At 39.8% G+C, this 14,724-nt stretch overlaps 1 protein-coding gene across 1 annotated transcript in view; it reads left to right on the plus strand.

The window, feature by feature from the left end:
• The first annotated feature begins 3,567 nt into the window (after positions 1 to 3,567).
• Positions 3,568 to 14,724, plus strand: part of LOC106904147 (neurexin-1a-like) — a 36,675-nt gene continuing 25,518 nt past the window's right edge. Inside the window, exons 1-4 of the mRNA XM_014968365.2 lie at positions 3,568 to 5,176; positions 8,789 to 8,815; positions 12,360 to 12,482; positions 14,308 to 14,689. Of these exons, the coding sequence (XP_014823851.2) occupies positions 4,876 to 5,176; positions 8,789 to 8,815; positions 12,360 to 12,482; positions 14,308 to 14,689 (833 nt within the window). The 5' untranslated portion in view covers positions 3,568 to 4,875. The remainder of the gene's footprint in view (positions 5,177 to 8,788; positions 8,816 to 12,359; positions 12,483 to 14,307; positions 14,690 to 14,724) is intronic.

The raw sequence follows: 14,724 nt of genomic DNA on the forward strand, positions 1-14,724 counted from the left end.
CATAATGTGCTCTTAATAACTTTGGCAGAAATTTAAATGAACTAAATTTTTGCCAGATGCAAAATTTCTAATTGTATTAAAAATGTTTCTGCAGTATATGCACTGAATCTTCACATAAAAATGACACCAAAAGTACCAATAATATGCTTTTAGATCTGTTTTCCTTGTCATTAAGTTCAAATGTGCTTATTTTAAAAGAAAATATACATCTTTAGAACATAAAGATAAATATATTGAAGTAGCTACTGTGTTTTCTCAAAAGTTATGTAATCTAAATAAGTTTAATTTGGCTGTCCTGAGAGCAAAATGTCTCTTTAAGTTATAAAGGTTGCAGATCTCTAATCTGGATATTGAATTATGGCTAAATAAGACAAAGTGGTTCTTCTCTGCTAAATGATAACCTTAACCAATTTTTCACACAACCCAGTCCTGCTCCAATCCACTAGCCGGCATGTTTTGATCAAGTGTGTTAACTGTGTTGGTATAAAATGCTCAGCAGCAAAATAATAGTAGTAGCTCTGGTTTTCTCTCTTTGGCTGAATCTGTTTTTCTATTTTATTCAAAATTACACATTTTCTGTGTTGGAGGCAGAGTAGTAAAATGCAGGCAGAGAACGGAGAGGAAGGAACAAAGGTGAAAGAAAAGTGGTGGGAGGAAGCAGAGCTGCAGACAGGGCTATTGGACGGCTATAGATGTAGTGACTGGGAATCGATGAGAGAGGAAATGTGCAGAAAGCGGGGAGCGGGAGCCATGACAGAGAAGGGAGGAGAGAAGGAGGGGGAGGATTCACCGGGCTGGAACCACCATATGACAGAGTGTGAGATGGGAATAGAAAATCTGCCTGAGAGGGAGAGAGTTATGAGAAAAGGTATGAGTTCACATCGAAAGCGAATCGACAGAGGGACTGATAGAGGCCTGTTGGAGGAAGCGAGATGGAGTCAGACAAGAAAAAAAATAAATAAGGACGAAATGTTGTTTGTGTCACAACCAGTGATGCGTCTCAAGTGATGATTGTACTATCATCTAACAACAGATATACGGTGCACACACAAATGCACACAGGCGTCCTGAAAGGTGTTGATATGAAAATGTTTTATTTCAGAGGACAAGAATCTGAAGCGAGCCTTTCTCTCCTGTTTTCCGTTGCTCTTTCTTCCTATCTTTATCTTTCTTCATCCCTCTCTGTGTGCACTGAGGGGTCACTAACTGGTGGTTCAGTGGATTGAGGAAGCGCAGATGGAGAAGCAGATGGAGGGAGTGATTGCCCGTGTTTATGCCTTCTACCTGCGGTTTCTCCATCCCTCTTTTTTTCTTCCTCATTCTCCCACTCTCTTTGTTATCCTCTCTCTCTACTTTATTAAACAAACACAGTTAAGGTGCTTCGGCACAGAAGGTCTTTTAATTTCGCCACGTATTTTGAGTTTCATCTTGCCTTTCCTTCACATGATGACAGAACGAGTTAAGAGAATAACAAAAGAATATAAAACACTCAATTCTGAAGCTATGAGGTATAGGCTTGCACAATAGAAATGTGGTAAGTAATTAAATAAAATTTAAATGTATACACTACTGTTATCTGTTCCAATATACATAAAAAGCTTCTTCTCGGTCGCAATGAAAAAATAGGGGAAAAATCCTATCTTTTGATTCAGGCACATTTATTAATTGGGGGAACTTATCTCGTGTTTGAAAAACTGTCGTCAACAAAATCACCGGTGTCATAATTATTTCTTTGAAAGGAATTCAACTAAAGGAATTTTGTGATAAGTTTCCAAATTTTGAGTTTCTGTTTCAGTGGAAAATGACATGAAATTTCCACTTCTCTTAGCCACTCTTTAAAATGGGAAAGACAAGAGCACATGCCATCTCAGCAAGGAGGTAGTAGTATGTAAATGTTGCTCTTTCCCTCTTTTACAACTTATTGTCTCTCTTGTTTTTACCCCCTCTGATTACAACTGGTTTAGAAAATAATTTAATTTGATGAGAAATGTTTAAGTTTCATCTTGCTTGAAAAACTTAAAATATGACAAAGTATTACACAAAAAAACATTCATATGGTCAACAAAAAAAAAAAAGCAATATTTTTGGTAGAAATCAAATTAGCCTTGTTAATAATTTATTCATATAAATGTTAAATATCTACAGTGGGCTCTATTATTATGGCACCCTTGATAAAAATTAGTAGAAAGCTTTGAAATAATTTTTTTTTGCAGGTGAAAAATAATCTCACTGAAAAATATTTGACAAATTTTACTTTAATTTGTATACATTTATTCAGTGGAGAAAAATAACAGTTTTTAACAAAAATGATTCTTTCTTAGATTGATTACAGTGCCTAGGAACCTTTATTTAATAATCTGGTTTTCCGGGGGTAGAACTACGACGTGACAGACAGAAGTGTGTTGATATCATGTGCTTTTTCTCGACTGATCTGTGGAGCATCAGTGGCTTATTTTGCTAATATAAACTATTATTAGAGGTATTTATAAAAATCAGATGTAGTTACAGTAAGTCCAACCAGGCATAACCACAGTTTGACATCAGGTCAGAACAGGTGATGCATGAAACCTGACTGGACCAGAAAAATCTTTGTTTTTTTTTTAGACTAACAGTATATCTACCCAGATATAGAAATAGATACACATAAAGTAGTATAACCAACACATTGAGGAGAGAGAATGCATTCAAGAAATGACAGCATACTGAATTGAAATAAAGGAGTGTATTGCACTCATTTGTATTTGAAAGATTTGTGGATAACAGACCTACGACTGCATTTTTTCTGATGCACAAAACGGTGTAATTTAAAAGTGAACAGTGTAAAAGGTAGATATAAAGGTAGATCACTGTAGATATTAGTTTCTCTTCATCCAGACTTAAACACCTCTTAGCACTGCCACAGGAAGTAATTTTAACCATCCGTTTGCAGCTAAGAACTGAAAACATCCTGAACATATGAAATTGCTGCATTAAAACTGCATGTAGTTTGTAAAACAACTCAAAAACACATTGTTTGTGTTGGAAGTGCTTTATCTAAAAGTGCTACACTAGGTGACAAGTCATCACAGCAGAAATCAATCTAATCTACTTTAATTAGTTCACTTGTTCAGCTGCTTGTTAACAAACAGTGAATCAGCCAATTAGATGATGACAAATTGCTGAAGTTCAGAACGGGAGGAACATCAGATTTAGGTAACTTTTACAGCATCACTGATGTTAAGGGTGGGCATTTCTCATAATGTTTTTCACTTGAAAGTTCTTAATATGATAAGAATTTTGATTTATTGTTGTCAGTAAATTCCAGTTACTGATGTTTAGAATGAGCCAAAGCCATCCATACAGTCGGGATTATTAATTTAGAAAATGGAGGGTACAGTTCATACAGGATCGCCAAAATTGAGAAAAACTTCAGCTGCGATATTCAGATTTAATAAAATCAACATACAAGCAGAGATCGAACCGTCCTGGTATCAACGATGTGGTTAGTATATATATATATATATGTATATATATATATATATATATATATATATATATATATATATATTTTGTTTTACAGGACTTAAACTTGTTACTTAATATATCATATATGGAAATGATAGGTTGGGATCTGCTCACCAGAGATAAGGTTAGACAGAAATTAAGATACAAAGCCATATTTTGCCTTAGAGTCACGATGAGGTCCTTGACACCAGGGAAAATATTGAATGCCACCATCTTTGTTCCTTATTCTTCCTGGTATGAACCATTTAGTGGAAGCTACAGGCGTTTAATGGTTTGTGACACAGCCAGTATGCATTTTGCTGTCGCTTTCTTTTCCATTTCCTGGCATAAATAGACCTGCACTCTTCCTTCTCACTGACTCTCCATCCTCTGTTTGGCTGGTTGTGAGTCAGGTGCTGTGGTTTGGAAAATTTAGTCAGCTGTCTCGCTTATCAAAAATGTATGCACGTGTGCGCCCGAGTGGGTGTATGTGTGGCTGTTAGTTATGTTATCTGTGATATAACAGGCCAACCACCTTCTTTTTTTTCCTCAAGTTAATGAGGATTCATTTGCATTTTAGCCAAGAGCTTTGCTGCCTCTCCCTCGTCTTTTTCCTCCCTTTCGTGCTCTGTCCTTATTTTCTCTCCCCCTGCTCTCACTTTACTAAACCCCTCTCTGTTCACACTTAAATTCACTCACTTATTCTGACATGCACACACACACTATCTCTCTCTTTCCCTCCTTCTTAGCTCATCAGTATTCATGACGCCTTACTCCCTTCCTGTTCTCTTGTTTTTTTTGTGTGTTTTTTTTTTTTTGCCTCAGCTTCAACCGTCTCCCACAGAAACAGGGTGAGCGAATCCAAAGCATAAATTGCGTGGAGAGATACATGGGGAAAGGAAGAAGAAGGACAGGAGATAACGATGCAGATGCATGGAGAGCGCATGTAGTTGTGTGGATGTAATTGTCCAATAAAAACAGGGACTCTCGAAGGTAAACAGTTTAGCAATTGGGGACTGGCCTCAGCGGGTAGCAGGGAGAGGAGATTATGAATATGCAAATGAGTATGCAAAAGACATTAAAGTGGGATCACCTGAGCTTGTTACATTATGACTCCGGGGTCCAGGATGTCAGCGGCGGTGGCTAACACACTCGGCACCTTGCATTTTGATTTAAGCGGATAATGGGGCCAGACAACCAGCTGCAGCTATTTTTGCACCCTCTCCTCCAAGGCGAGGGAGTGATGATGAATCAGGGTTGGGAAAGTGACGGGATAATTTTGTCGGAAGCAGGTTTTGAGTCTCAACATGTCGCGGCGGGGGAAATAAGGGAGTGCGGCAGTACCGAAACATACTCTGTCATGTTTAAATCTGATTCACTCTTTGTCAGAAAATGCTTTTGTGCTTTTCCCTTCCCCTACCTTGTGTTTCTTCCCCTCTCCGTCAATCACCGCTCTGCCATTTCTCCGTTTTGTACGTTTCCTGCACAGATGCGACCATCCTCTCCTACGACGGCAGTAAGTTTATGAAGGTGCAGCTGCCTGTGGCGATGCACACTGAGGCGGAGGACGTCTCGCTACGCTTTCGCTCCCAGCGGGCCTACGGCATTCTCATGGCAACCACATCCCGGAACTCGGCAGACACCCTTCGTCTGGAGCTTGACGGCGGCCGAGTCCGACTCACTGTAAACCTAGGTACACCCAACCGCACCCATATGTGCACACACACAGCAGAATCTTAAATTTTAATTACCTGTCAGGGGAATGCAGCTGACACCAGCCTCATGGCTATTTCCTGCAGAGATTTATATGTTGAATAATAATTCTGTCTTACTATTCTGAACAAATCTAGAAAATTCAGCTGTATCTGTGGTAATTTGACTCATTCTTGACAGAGTTACAGACTTTGGTAGGAATCCAAATTTGTTCCCTGGTGAAGATCTATAAAAAGCTTCAACATAAACTCATCTTTTATCACAGTGGCACAATACTAATTATGTCACTGCTGTAAAATCCAACCTTTATTTTCAGGACATTTATTCAGTGGAAATCATAAGTAACTGTTTTTAGCAAAATCATAAACTTTAAAACCTTAAAAGACGCTCGTAACACTTTCTGTGTATTTTGTACCTGTGGGTATCTTGTTAAACATGTCTGTGTTGATTCTTCTGTATGTTTTGGATCATCAATCTGATCAAACATTTTCAGTATTCTTGCAGAGGCCACCAGATTTTTACAGAATATGAATCCCAGGGCCTTTGGAAGAGAAACAGACCCAAAGCATCATGCATCTTTCACCATACTTAACAGTGGGCATGGGGTGTTTCTTCACAGATTCATCCCCCAGGAGTCTGTCTCTCCATAATTTACTTACTGCAACCTATTTAGCTCCAGTGAGCTATTTAGCTCCAGTGAGCTAAATAGGTTGCAGACCAATGCTCTAGATGCATTGAGTGTTTTAGCTATAGTCTGATCTGAATCAGGTAATGAGTCTAGTTAAAGTTTCAGCAAATTTTAGCAAATGTGATGGAAGCTCAGAAAAGTTTTTTTTTTATAGCATGGCGCCCAAACAAAGGTTGCTATGGATTGCTTGGTGAGCAAAAGATACCAGTTTTTACAGTTCACTAACAGTGAGCTTTGGAGATTCTTTTATTATTCATTAAAATGTTCTCACTGTGAGTGGTAGAACATTTAATTTGCGTTATGGATCATAAGTCAACTTCTAAAGTTATCACACATTTGCCTTAATTGGATGCTGTTTTCTCTTGTCTTTCCCATTTTGAGAGGTGGTTGAAAGAGGATGACCTTTGTTCCACGCAAATTTATATCCCAGGGAAACAGAAAGTCATTAATTACCAATTAGAAGTTCCTCTGCATAATGTGCATAAGTATAAAATAGAAATTCTTCAGCTGCATATGTTTTAAAGCTAGTGTTAACTGAAACAACAATTGTACAACTGATTTTAAAAAAGCATTATGAGATGCATTTATTAAGATTTTTTTTCCCTAAATGGATAAATGTTCTCAAATTAAAGGTTGGTGCAAAAAGAGTTTAAGATTTCACATTTATTTTAAGGTTTTATACACACCTTTACCAGGAAGGCCAATTTATGCGAACCAGAAGTGTATTTTATCATCTGCACGTTGCTCACTGTGTATAAATACACACCAAGTCCAGTCGAACAGAGGGTCAAGCCTTGAGCTGCATTCTCTCTGCTCACTCCCAGCAGACCTGTGCATCCCCAACACTCTCCAACTTATCAAAGCAACAACATACAACTAGTTAACTTCACACCTACACACATTTTTCAGTCTTAGTTTGCACATGAGTTTAAATGCTTACACAAAGTAACACACACACACGCAAACACATCCTCACAGAGGGGTGCATGTGTTGGTCTCTGGTTGTCTGCAGCCACGTCTTTTCTGTGGTTGACGCCACACGACACACCAAGGCATCGTGGGTTATAAAAAAGAAAAAAAGGAGAGAAGGTTTAATCTTCCAGGTGTTTTGTGAAGATTATTCCTCTAAAGGGGCGACTAAACTTCTGGCATGTGTTCGGTGTAGCGGCAATCAACTACTTTAATTCATTTAATAGTCGATAAACCGATGAGTCTTATAGGTTATTAAAACTCCAATCAGTCTCATAGTTTGTCAATAAAACTAATTGCAGCTAATGGGTAATTTTTACCTTTTTATTGAGTTATCTGCACTTAAAAAGGGGGAGGTTTTGTCATTTTCATGATTAATATGAATTAAATTAATCATTATTAATTAACAGTTTATTGCTCCTTGAGGACAAATGAGATCTACTAATCAATTAATGTCTAGGTACTACTGATAAAACAAGCTAAATAAAATAGGATGGACATAAACTAATTACCTAAACACAATTAACAAAAAACAAAAGCACTTTTATACAGGAATTAAAGCTGATTAAACACCTTAAAGTTATCAAGTATTTGTTTCACACAAAGATGTCAAGAGGAAGGTTCTTTTAATGGTCTAATTCAGACTTTCATGACCTATTTTAATGGTCGAAGAGGCAGATAATCCTTTCCCTTTCAGTTTCAGAATAGCATATATAGGAGAGTGTAAGACGCCTTACTTTGGTCTTACACCAACGATAATCTAATGTCTTTTGGAGGAAAAAGCTGCATAGCTGGCCAAGTGGAGGGTTTATCTGATTCAGAACCAGATGACATGCTTGGAGAAAAGTCATGTAAACACACATCCGACTTGTGTGTTTTACAAAAATCAAGTAACTATCGTGAAAATGCTGCACAATATTAGAAAATCATGCATTTTGGATAATATCAACCAATACTGCAACGATTACATCAGGTGCAATAAATCCCAGTTTTCTTCACTTTTCCCATTTGTGTCCGTCAGCATTTTGGAAACTATAGACTGTGTCAGCTGCGGGCATTTATCATAGTGATACTCCACCCATTAAAATGATCTCATAATGCATTAACATGAAATATGTGCACTCAAAACTCTAAAAATATAATAGTTATTGCAGCCCAAACAGTACTTTGTAAAAGTATTACCTATTTCTTGTGCAGCCTCAAAGAAGAATCAGTCTGGCTTTTTTGACTAGCTAAATTATGTCACAGAGAACAAAGCAACCAATCAGGAGTGGATTTTGCTGCAACCATGGTAACTAATTATTGTGAGAGGAAATATCACATTACCAAATTTGAACTGCCTCTTTAACATCAGACGGACAAAGCTTGTGCAGATGCAGTGTGTCAATAAGGACCTTGGTCACAATAATTTATATCATTATACAAGCAAGATGGTAAATCAGCTGGGACTGTTGGAGAAAACATGAATTATCTTCAAAAAATATCTTGTATTTTCAAAATGTTTTTCCAACAGAGAAACTGTTTTTTCTTGTCCAAATCAGAAAACCCAGAAAAGCAAAGAGTCATTCTAAGGCCAAAATCCAAAAAGTTGGTTCACACTACAGCTGTCAATGCACAAACTGACTCACATGACTCATCTCACTCTAAAGCCGTCGCTCTGGCCAGTGCAGCTAGTAACCATGCTGCTTTACGCCCAAATTTAAATATTCCGATTTTTCTCCAGACTTACCAACAAATTTCACGCTCGGAGGAGATGAATTTTGCAGCACACTGTTATAAGAAAACACAGAGTCCATTTTATGGTCCAGTGAGTGTTTCCTCAGCAGTGTATTTGCAAAGCGTACGCGCAGGGTGTGTCGACGTGTGCGTCCCCAGGGCGTGGGGAGTATATGTCTGTGTGTGCAGCATTAACCCTCTGCTCTGCTCTCCCTCCAGACTGTATCAGGATAAACTGTACAGCCAGTAAGTGATCCTCCATCTCACCTAACTCCTCCCCTCCTCCTCCTCAGTATGTGTGTGTGTATATATTGTAGAGAGTGCTTTTAATGTGTCCAACCAGTTTTTACTCCTTTTGTCATGTTCATCTGTTTCATCTTAATCTCTTATTCAACCATCTTTGTGCCGTATGTCTGCTTGCAGATACACACGCGTGCTATAGAACGAAGGCGGTATGGGAGTTGAGTGTGTGCATGTTAGGCTACACTGCAGGGAGAGGCGCGATAATTTTTTTTTTTTTTTTGCTGAGGGCCAGGGTTTTCCAGGTCGGCCATTTTAGCCAAGAAGGATAGATGGAGGAGAGGAAGTGAAGGGAGTGTAAGTGAAAGAAAAACGGGAGGAGAGAAGATGAGTAGGAGGGGTGATGAGGAAATTAAGAAGAAAGGAGAGGAAGCAGGTGGATGAGTGAGCGACTTCTCCTCTCATTTGTTGTTTTATCTTTAAACACACAACCTATTGTTGAGCGGTTTTTCCTTTTTATTGCCCACACGAGTCGGTGCATTTTTCTGGCCGGTGTTTCCGTCCGTCCCGCTGCGATCCGAGCCGAGTCCCCCGACGGAGTTTTAATTCCCTCACGTGGAGTTCCTGTCACGACCACGGAGAAGGAGCGAGATGGAGATGGAGTAAGGAGAGAGCGTTGGGTGGGGGGGAGGCGAACGCTCCATGACGGCAAAGAGGTGGTGAAATGGACGACTGCAGTTGCCATAGAAACCCTGCTAGCCACACAGCGCTGCCGTTCCGAATGTCTGCCGGCCAATTTTAGACTGGTCGTCTCAATGAAGATTTCAGTAGGCAGCCGCTTTTCTGGCACACTGTGCATACAATAAATTATGCATATCATATTCAAGGGGGGAAGAAGGAATGTATTTAACAGCCAGGCGCCACTGAAACAGTCCACTCAGCAGTCAAATAAAAGCCTCGGCATTGCAGAGATTTGAGGCTTATCGTTCAGGAAAAAAAGCCATTTGTTATTTAGAGCTAATGAAATATGAATTGCTTTTCTCCATTTTGTTTTCATTATTCCCCTCCTCTTATAATCCTCTGTGGTTTATTTTATTTGCTTTGATTTGTGTTTTCTCTGCAGCAAACAGCCGACAGACTGCAGACAGTGTATTAGTCTCAACTCATCATGCTCGATGCCCTTTTAACTCTTACCCAAAAATAGGTGCATGTTTGTCTGCTCCTAGGTTGAGACAGATCACTGCCTCGCTCTCACTTCAGTCTGCTCATTCTCAGCGTATTCAGTTACATGTGGAGACCCACACACACACACACACACACACGTGCATCAACTCACACAAGCTCACACATATTCTCCTGCCTTACTCCGGTGCTAAGCAGTGATCCATGGTAACTGGATGAGATGCATTGCCCAGAGCACAGCTGAGTCTCCTCAGGGGAACCCTGTGTCCTCTCTTAATGCACAACGCGCTCTTTCAGCTCCGTAAACGCACACTCGGCCGTTTCACGTTGCCACTTCCATTCTGATCGACTTCTCATATTTGTTTAATTAAGTTTGCTTGTCAGCATTTCTCTCTACCTCCCTACCTGCGAGTTTGTGTTTGCCTGCGTGCCTCCGTGATTGATGTAGACATGCTTGACATTTTCTGCAGCAGAATCTGTTCGGGTCAGTTTACTTCTCACCTCCTCTCTCCACCCCACCGTCATTACCTCCTATAGGTCACTGTAAGCAGATTCAGTCACACCTCACGAGCCCAAAGCGCTTCTGAGAAGGAAAGGGACTTCTGCATGTGTGTGTGGTGGTGTTGTGTTCAAGGTTGGAGGGTCGGCTGTAAAGTGTAGAGCAAGGGGACGCTGTCAGTCTGTCAAATGTGTGCAGTCAAGTATGTGAAGATATGAGGTTGTAGATGGACAGGGAGAGAGACATCATGCAAACACATCACGGCTTCTTTCATTTTGCTGCACATCAGCACCTTGGAGAGGACTCTGTTGCTCCTCCGTGAGTGTAGTGCCACCTCGAGGCCTGCCGAAGAAATGCACTCCTGGTGGAAAGCTAATTAAAATTGCATTTTCTTGTAAAAGTATTCGTACCACTGGAGAGTTTTCATATTTTTCTACCTTTACAGCTACAAACATCTATGTATTTTATCTGGACTTTTGTGATTAACACAAAGTAGTGCATAATTATTAAGCGGAAGAGAAATTGCATGCTTTTCAGCGTTCCCTTTACTCTCAGACCCCAAAATAAAATTCACCATACTCAAATGCCTTTAGAAGTCATGCTAATCGCAAATAAAGTCCATCTTTTTGTAATTTCATCTCAGTATAAATCCTGTCAGCTGTTCTGTGGAGGTTTCAGTGGTTTGTTAAAAAACATTCGAGAAAAAACAGCTTCATGAAGACCAGGAAACACAACAGACAAGTCAGGGATAAAGATGTTAAGATCTTAAGGCATTTGACATTTCACTGGTCACTGTTCAACCTTTCATCTACGAAATGTAAATAGTATGACACACCTGCAAACTGACATGCAGGGTTAGGCTAAACATCTGGAAGAAGGTGTTCTATTCGGATGAGAGCAAAATTGAGTTTTTTGACCTACAGGAAAGAGGCTATGTTTAAAGGAAAGCGAAAACTGCTTATCACCGCAAACACACCATCCCCAGAGTGAGATATGATGGTCACAGCTTCATGCTACGAAGAGACTTTTCTTCAGCAGGGACACGAAGCCAGCTGGGCTTGATGGGAAAATTAAGGAAGCTTAGTACGGACTTACAGCCTCCATCTTAGGCATGCATTAGAATAGCCCAAAGTTCAGACTTCATTTGATCTGTATCAAAAGTTGAGAACAGATAATCCACCCTTACTTTGCTTGAACTACATATTTTACCAACAAATGGACAAATTGTTCAATCTCTATTTGTATAAAGCCAGTCGAGAAATACCAAAATATTACCCAGTACTTTGTACCAAATAGATGCTTAGGAATTAGAAACTACCTTGTATTTATCCATCATAAAATCACATTAAACTGTCATTAAGTTTGTAGTGGTGAGAATGTGAAAGCGTTCAAGTCCCTGTAGAGTGTGTGAAGGGTTTGGGGGCAGTTAAGGCAGGTATGAGTGTGCAGTGTGTGTGTTTGTGTGGGTTGTAGGTGGTCATGGCGATGTCGTTTATCCACAGATGGATTGTCTTAGCATGGGCCTGTCGTGACTCACAGCCTCCATCTTAGGCACCCAAAGCATTCCCTTATGTTAATCTTTCAGTCTATGTGTCTCATCACCTGTCTCTCTGCTGTGTCTTAAAGGAGACATGTCTGTCTGTCTGTCTGTGTGAGATGGCACAGAGGTGTTTGTCTCCCCAGGATATGTATGATTCCTTACCCCTCTGCTCCCAGCTTCCATTTCCTCAAACTTCTGTCCTCATTTTTTTATTCAACCTGCCTGGCTTTCTGCTTTCTCTCCTTCTGGTTTTCTTCTCCTGTCTCTACAACTCTTTTTCTCTCCACCTCTTTGTGCATTTGGTTAATGGTGCTCTGGGCTATGTGTAGGTAAAGGCCCAGAGACAATCTTTGCTGGGTCGGGCCTCAATGATAATGAATGGCACACGGTGAGGGTAGTCCGACGCGGCAAGAGCCTCAAACTCACCGTGGACGACCTGCAGACTGTCGAAGGTAACCACTGCAGCCTTGTAATGTGCAAAGGTTTTTCTTAACATTTTACTTTCAAGGAGACGGATAGTTTTGCATTCTTTAAGAGTTTTAATATTACTTCATGATTTCTGAAGGTCTTTCAGCTTTTTTTCTTTGGACAATGGCTGCTTCTTCATTAATTTCAGTTTCAGTCCAGTAAGTCACCATTTTCAGAGGAGTACTTGCTAGTTAATTCTGACTTTTGAATCATTCAGGCATAAAATCTGTCACAGAATGGTGGAAAATGGATGAGAATAGGACAAAAATTGTAAGATCTCAGAGGCACAAGATGACTGGAACCAAGAGTAGATAAAGACTAAATCAAAACTGAAGCTAAACATTTAACCAGTCCTCCCAACTGCGAAATGCTGACATTCAAATAGAAATACTGACTTCAATGTGTGAAGCACAGGCCGGGGAAACAGACAGCCTGACAAAAGTAGACCATATATACACACAGTCAGGCTGACGAGACACAGGTGCAAACAGTGAAGACAATAATAAGGAAGACAAGCAGTGAAAGTTCAACTTAGACTTTTCCAAATAAAGCAGGAAGCAAAGTTTCTCAAAAATAACACAATATAACTAAAGCTGCTGAGGTTAAAGCCGTGATGAAATCTGGGAGCAAAAACAACAGCATGACAGAAACGGATCTTGAGTTATGTCTACATTTAGAATCTCATAATCTAGTCCTGGAAGGCTGGTATTCTGCAACTTTTGGATGCGTTTCTGCTTTAACACCGCTGATTTAAATAATTAGGTTATTAACAGGAGGTAAAGGCTTTGGACCAGAAATGCATCCAATAATTGCAGGACACCCGCCCCTCGGGGACTTAAATTGTAATTTTTGGCAGTTTCAGACGATCACTTTTAGACATAAAGGCTTAGCTAAATATAAGCTTGACAGAACATTGTATTTAAGCACTAATGAGGTAATTCCCAAATATTTGATGATCAGCTGATCTTGGAGATACTTTTCTAAAGACACACCTTTCACAGACATCCATATGCAGGGGCCAGTTTTGTAATATGATACTGAGATTTTAAGAAGTTACATTTCAAAGCCACTAAAGCACACTGGTTAAAGAGGGAGCATTTATCTTGATAAACATTTCTTTATATGATTAACATATAAAAATAGTAAACAGCTGTTAATGCAGCAATATAATCTTTTTTTTTTATTTGAGCTGCTATTTTTGTTTAAAATAAAAAAATACAGAAAAATCAGCCAAAGTCCAATGAAGAAACTTTAAAGATCTTCAAAATGCACAACGTATTGCTGATCCCTTTAAAGCAGGGGTGTCCAAAGTGTGGCCCAGAGGCCATTTGTGGCTCTTGAAATTATTTTGATTGGTCCCCAACCACAAGTTAAGAATGCTAAAAATTTGGCTTTTAGTAAGCCCACAGTGTGAACAAAGTCTTTTTATGTTTTGGATCTTTAAGGATTTATAGTTTTCATAAAAATGTTGTTTGTTATCAAGCAGGTAAAACAAAATCACAAATTAATTTTTTTCATTTTTAATTTAATGAAGTTTGTGGCCCAAGAGAAGCTTAAATTTGCCAGTTTTGGGCCCGGGGGTAGAACATTTGAACATCACTGCTTTAAAGGATTTCAGGAAGGTTTGATTTATTTTTAACAAAATATAAAGATATAAATTTCACAGCACTGTGATTGGTTGCTAGTATTGTTTCATGGGGGACACATTTAACTATTAATGAAACACTAAGTACAGTATCTGTTGTGTTGGAAAAAGTATTTAGAGTAAATCCCGAGCCCTCACCTCTGAAGTTTACCCACCGCCACCAGGTCAAATGGCGGGTGACCACACCCAGCTCGAGTTCCACAACGTGGAGACGGGCATCGTGACGGAGAAGCGCTTCATGCCCATCGTGCCCTCAAACTTCATCGGCCACCTCCAGGGCCTGACGCTGAACGGCATGTCCTACATCGACCTGTGCAAGAATGGCGACATTGACTACTGTGAGCTCAACGCCGTCATCGGCTACAAGAGCATCGTGGCTGACCCCATCACCTTCCGCTCCCGCTCCAGCTTCGTCACGCTGCCCACGCTGCAGGCCTACTACTCCATGCACCTCTTCATGCAGTTCAAGACAACGTCCCCAGACGGTCTTATTCTCTTCAACAGGGGAGACGGCAATGACTTCATAGTCATTGAGTTGGTTAAAGGGTGAGCTGAATAATAAAACTGTGGGTGATAATTTG

Source organism: Poecilia mexicana, unplaced genomic scaffold, assembly GCF_051168715.1.
Source record: "Poecilia mexicana isolate PSO_F unplaced genomic scaffold, ASM5116871v1 scaffold_19, whole genome shotgun sequence".
NCBI classification, from domain to species: Eukaryota; Metazoa; Chordata; class Actinopteri; order Cyprinodontiformes; family Poeciliidae; genus Poecilia; species Poecilia mexicana.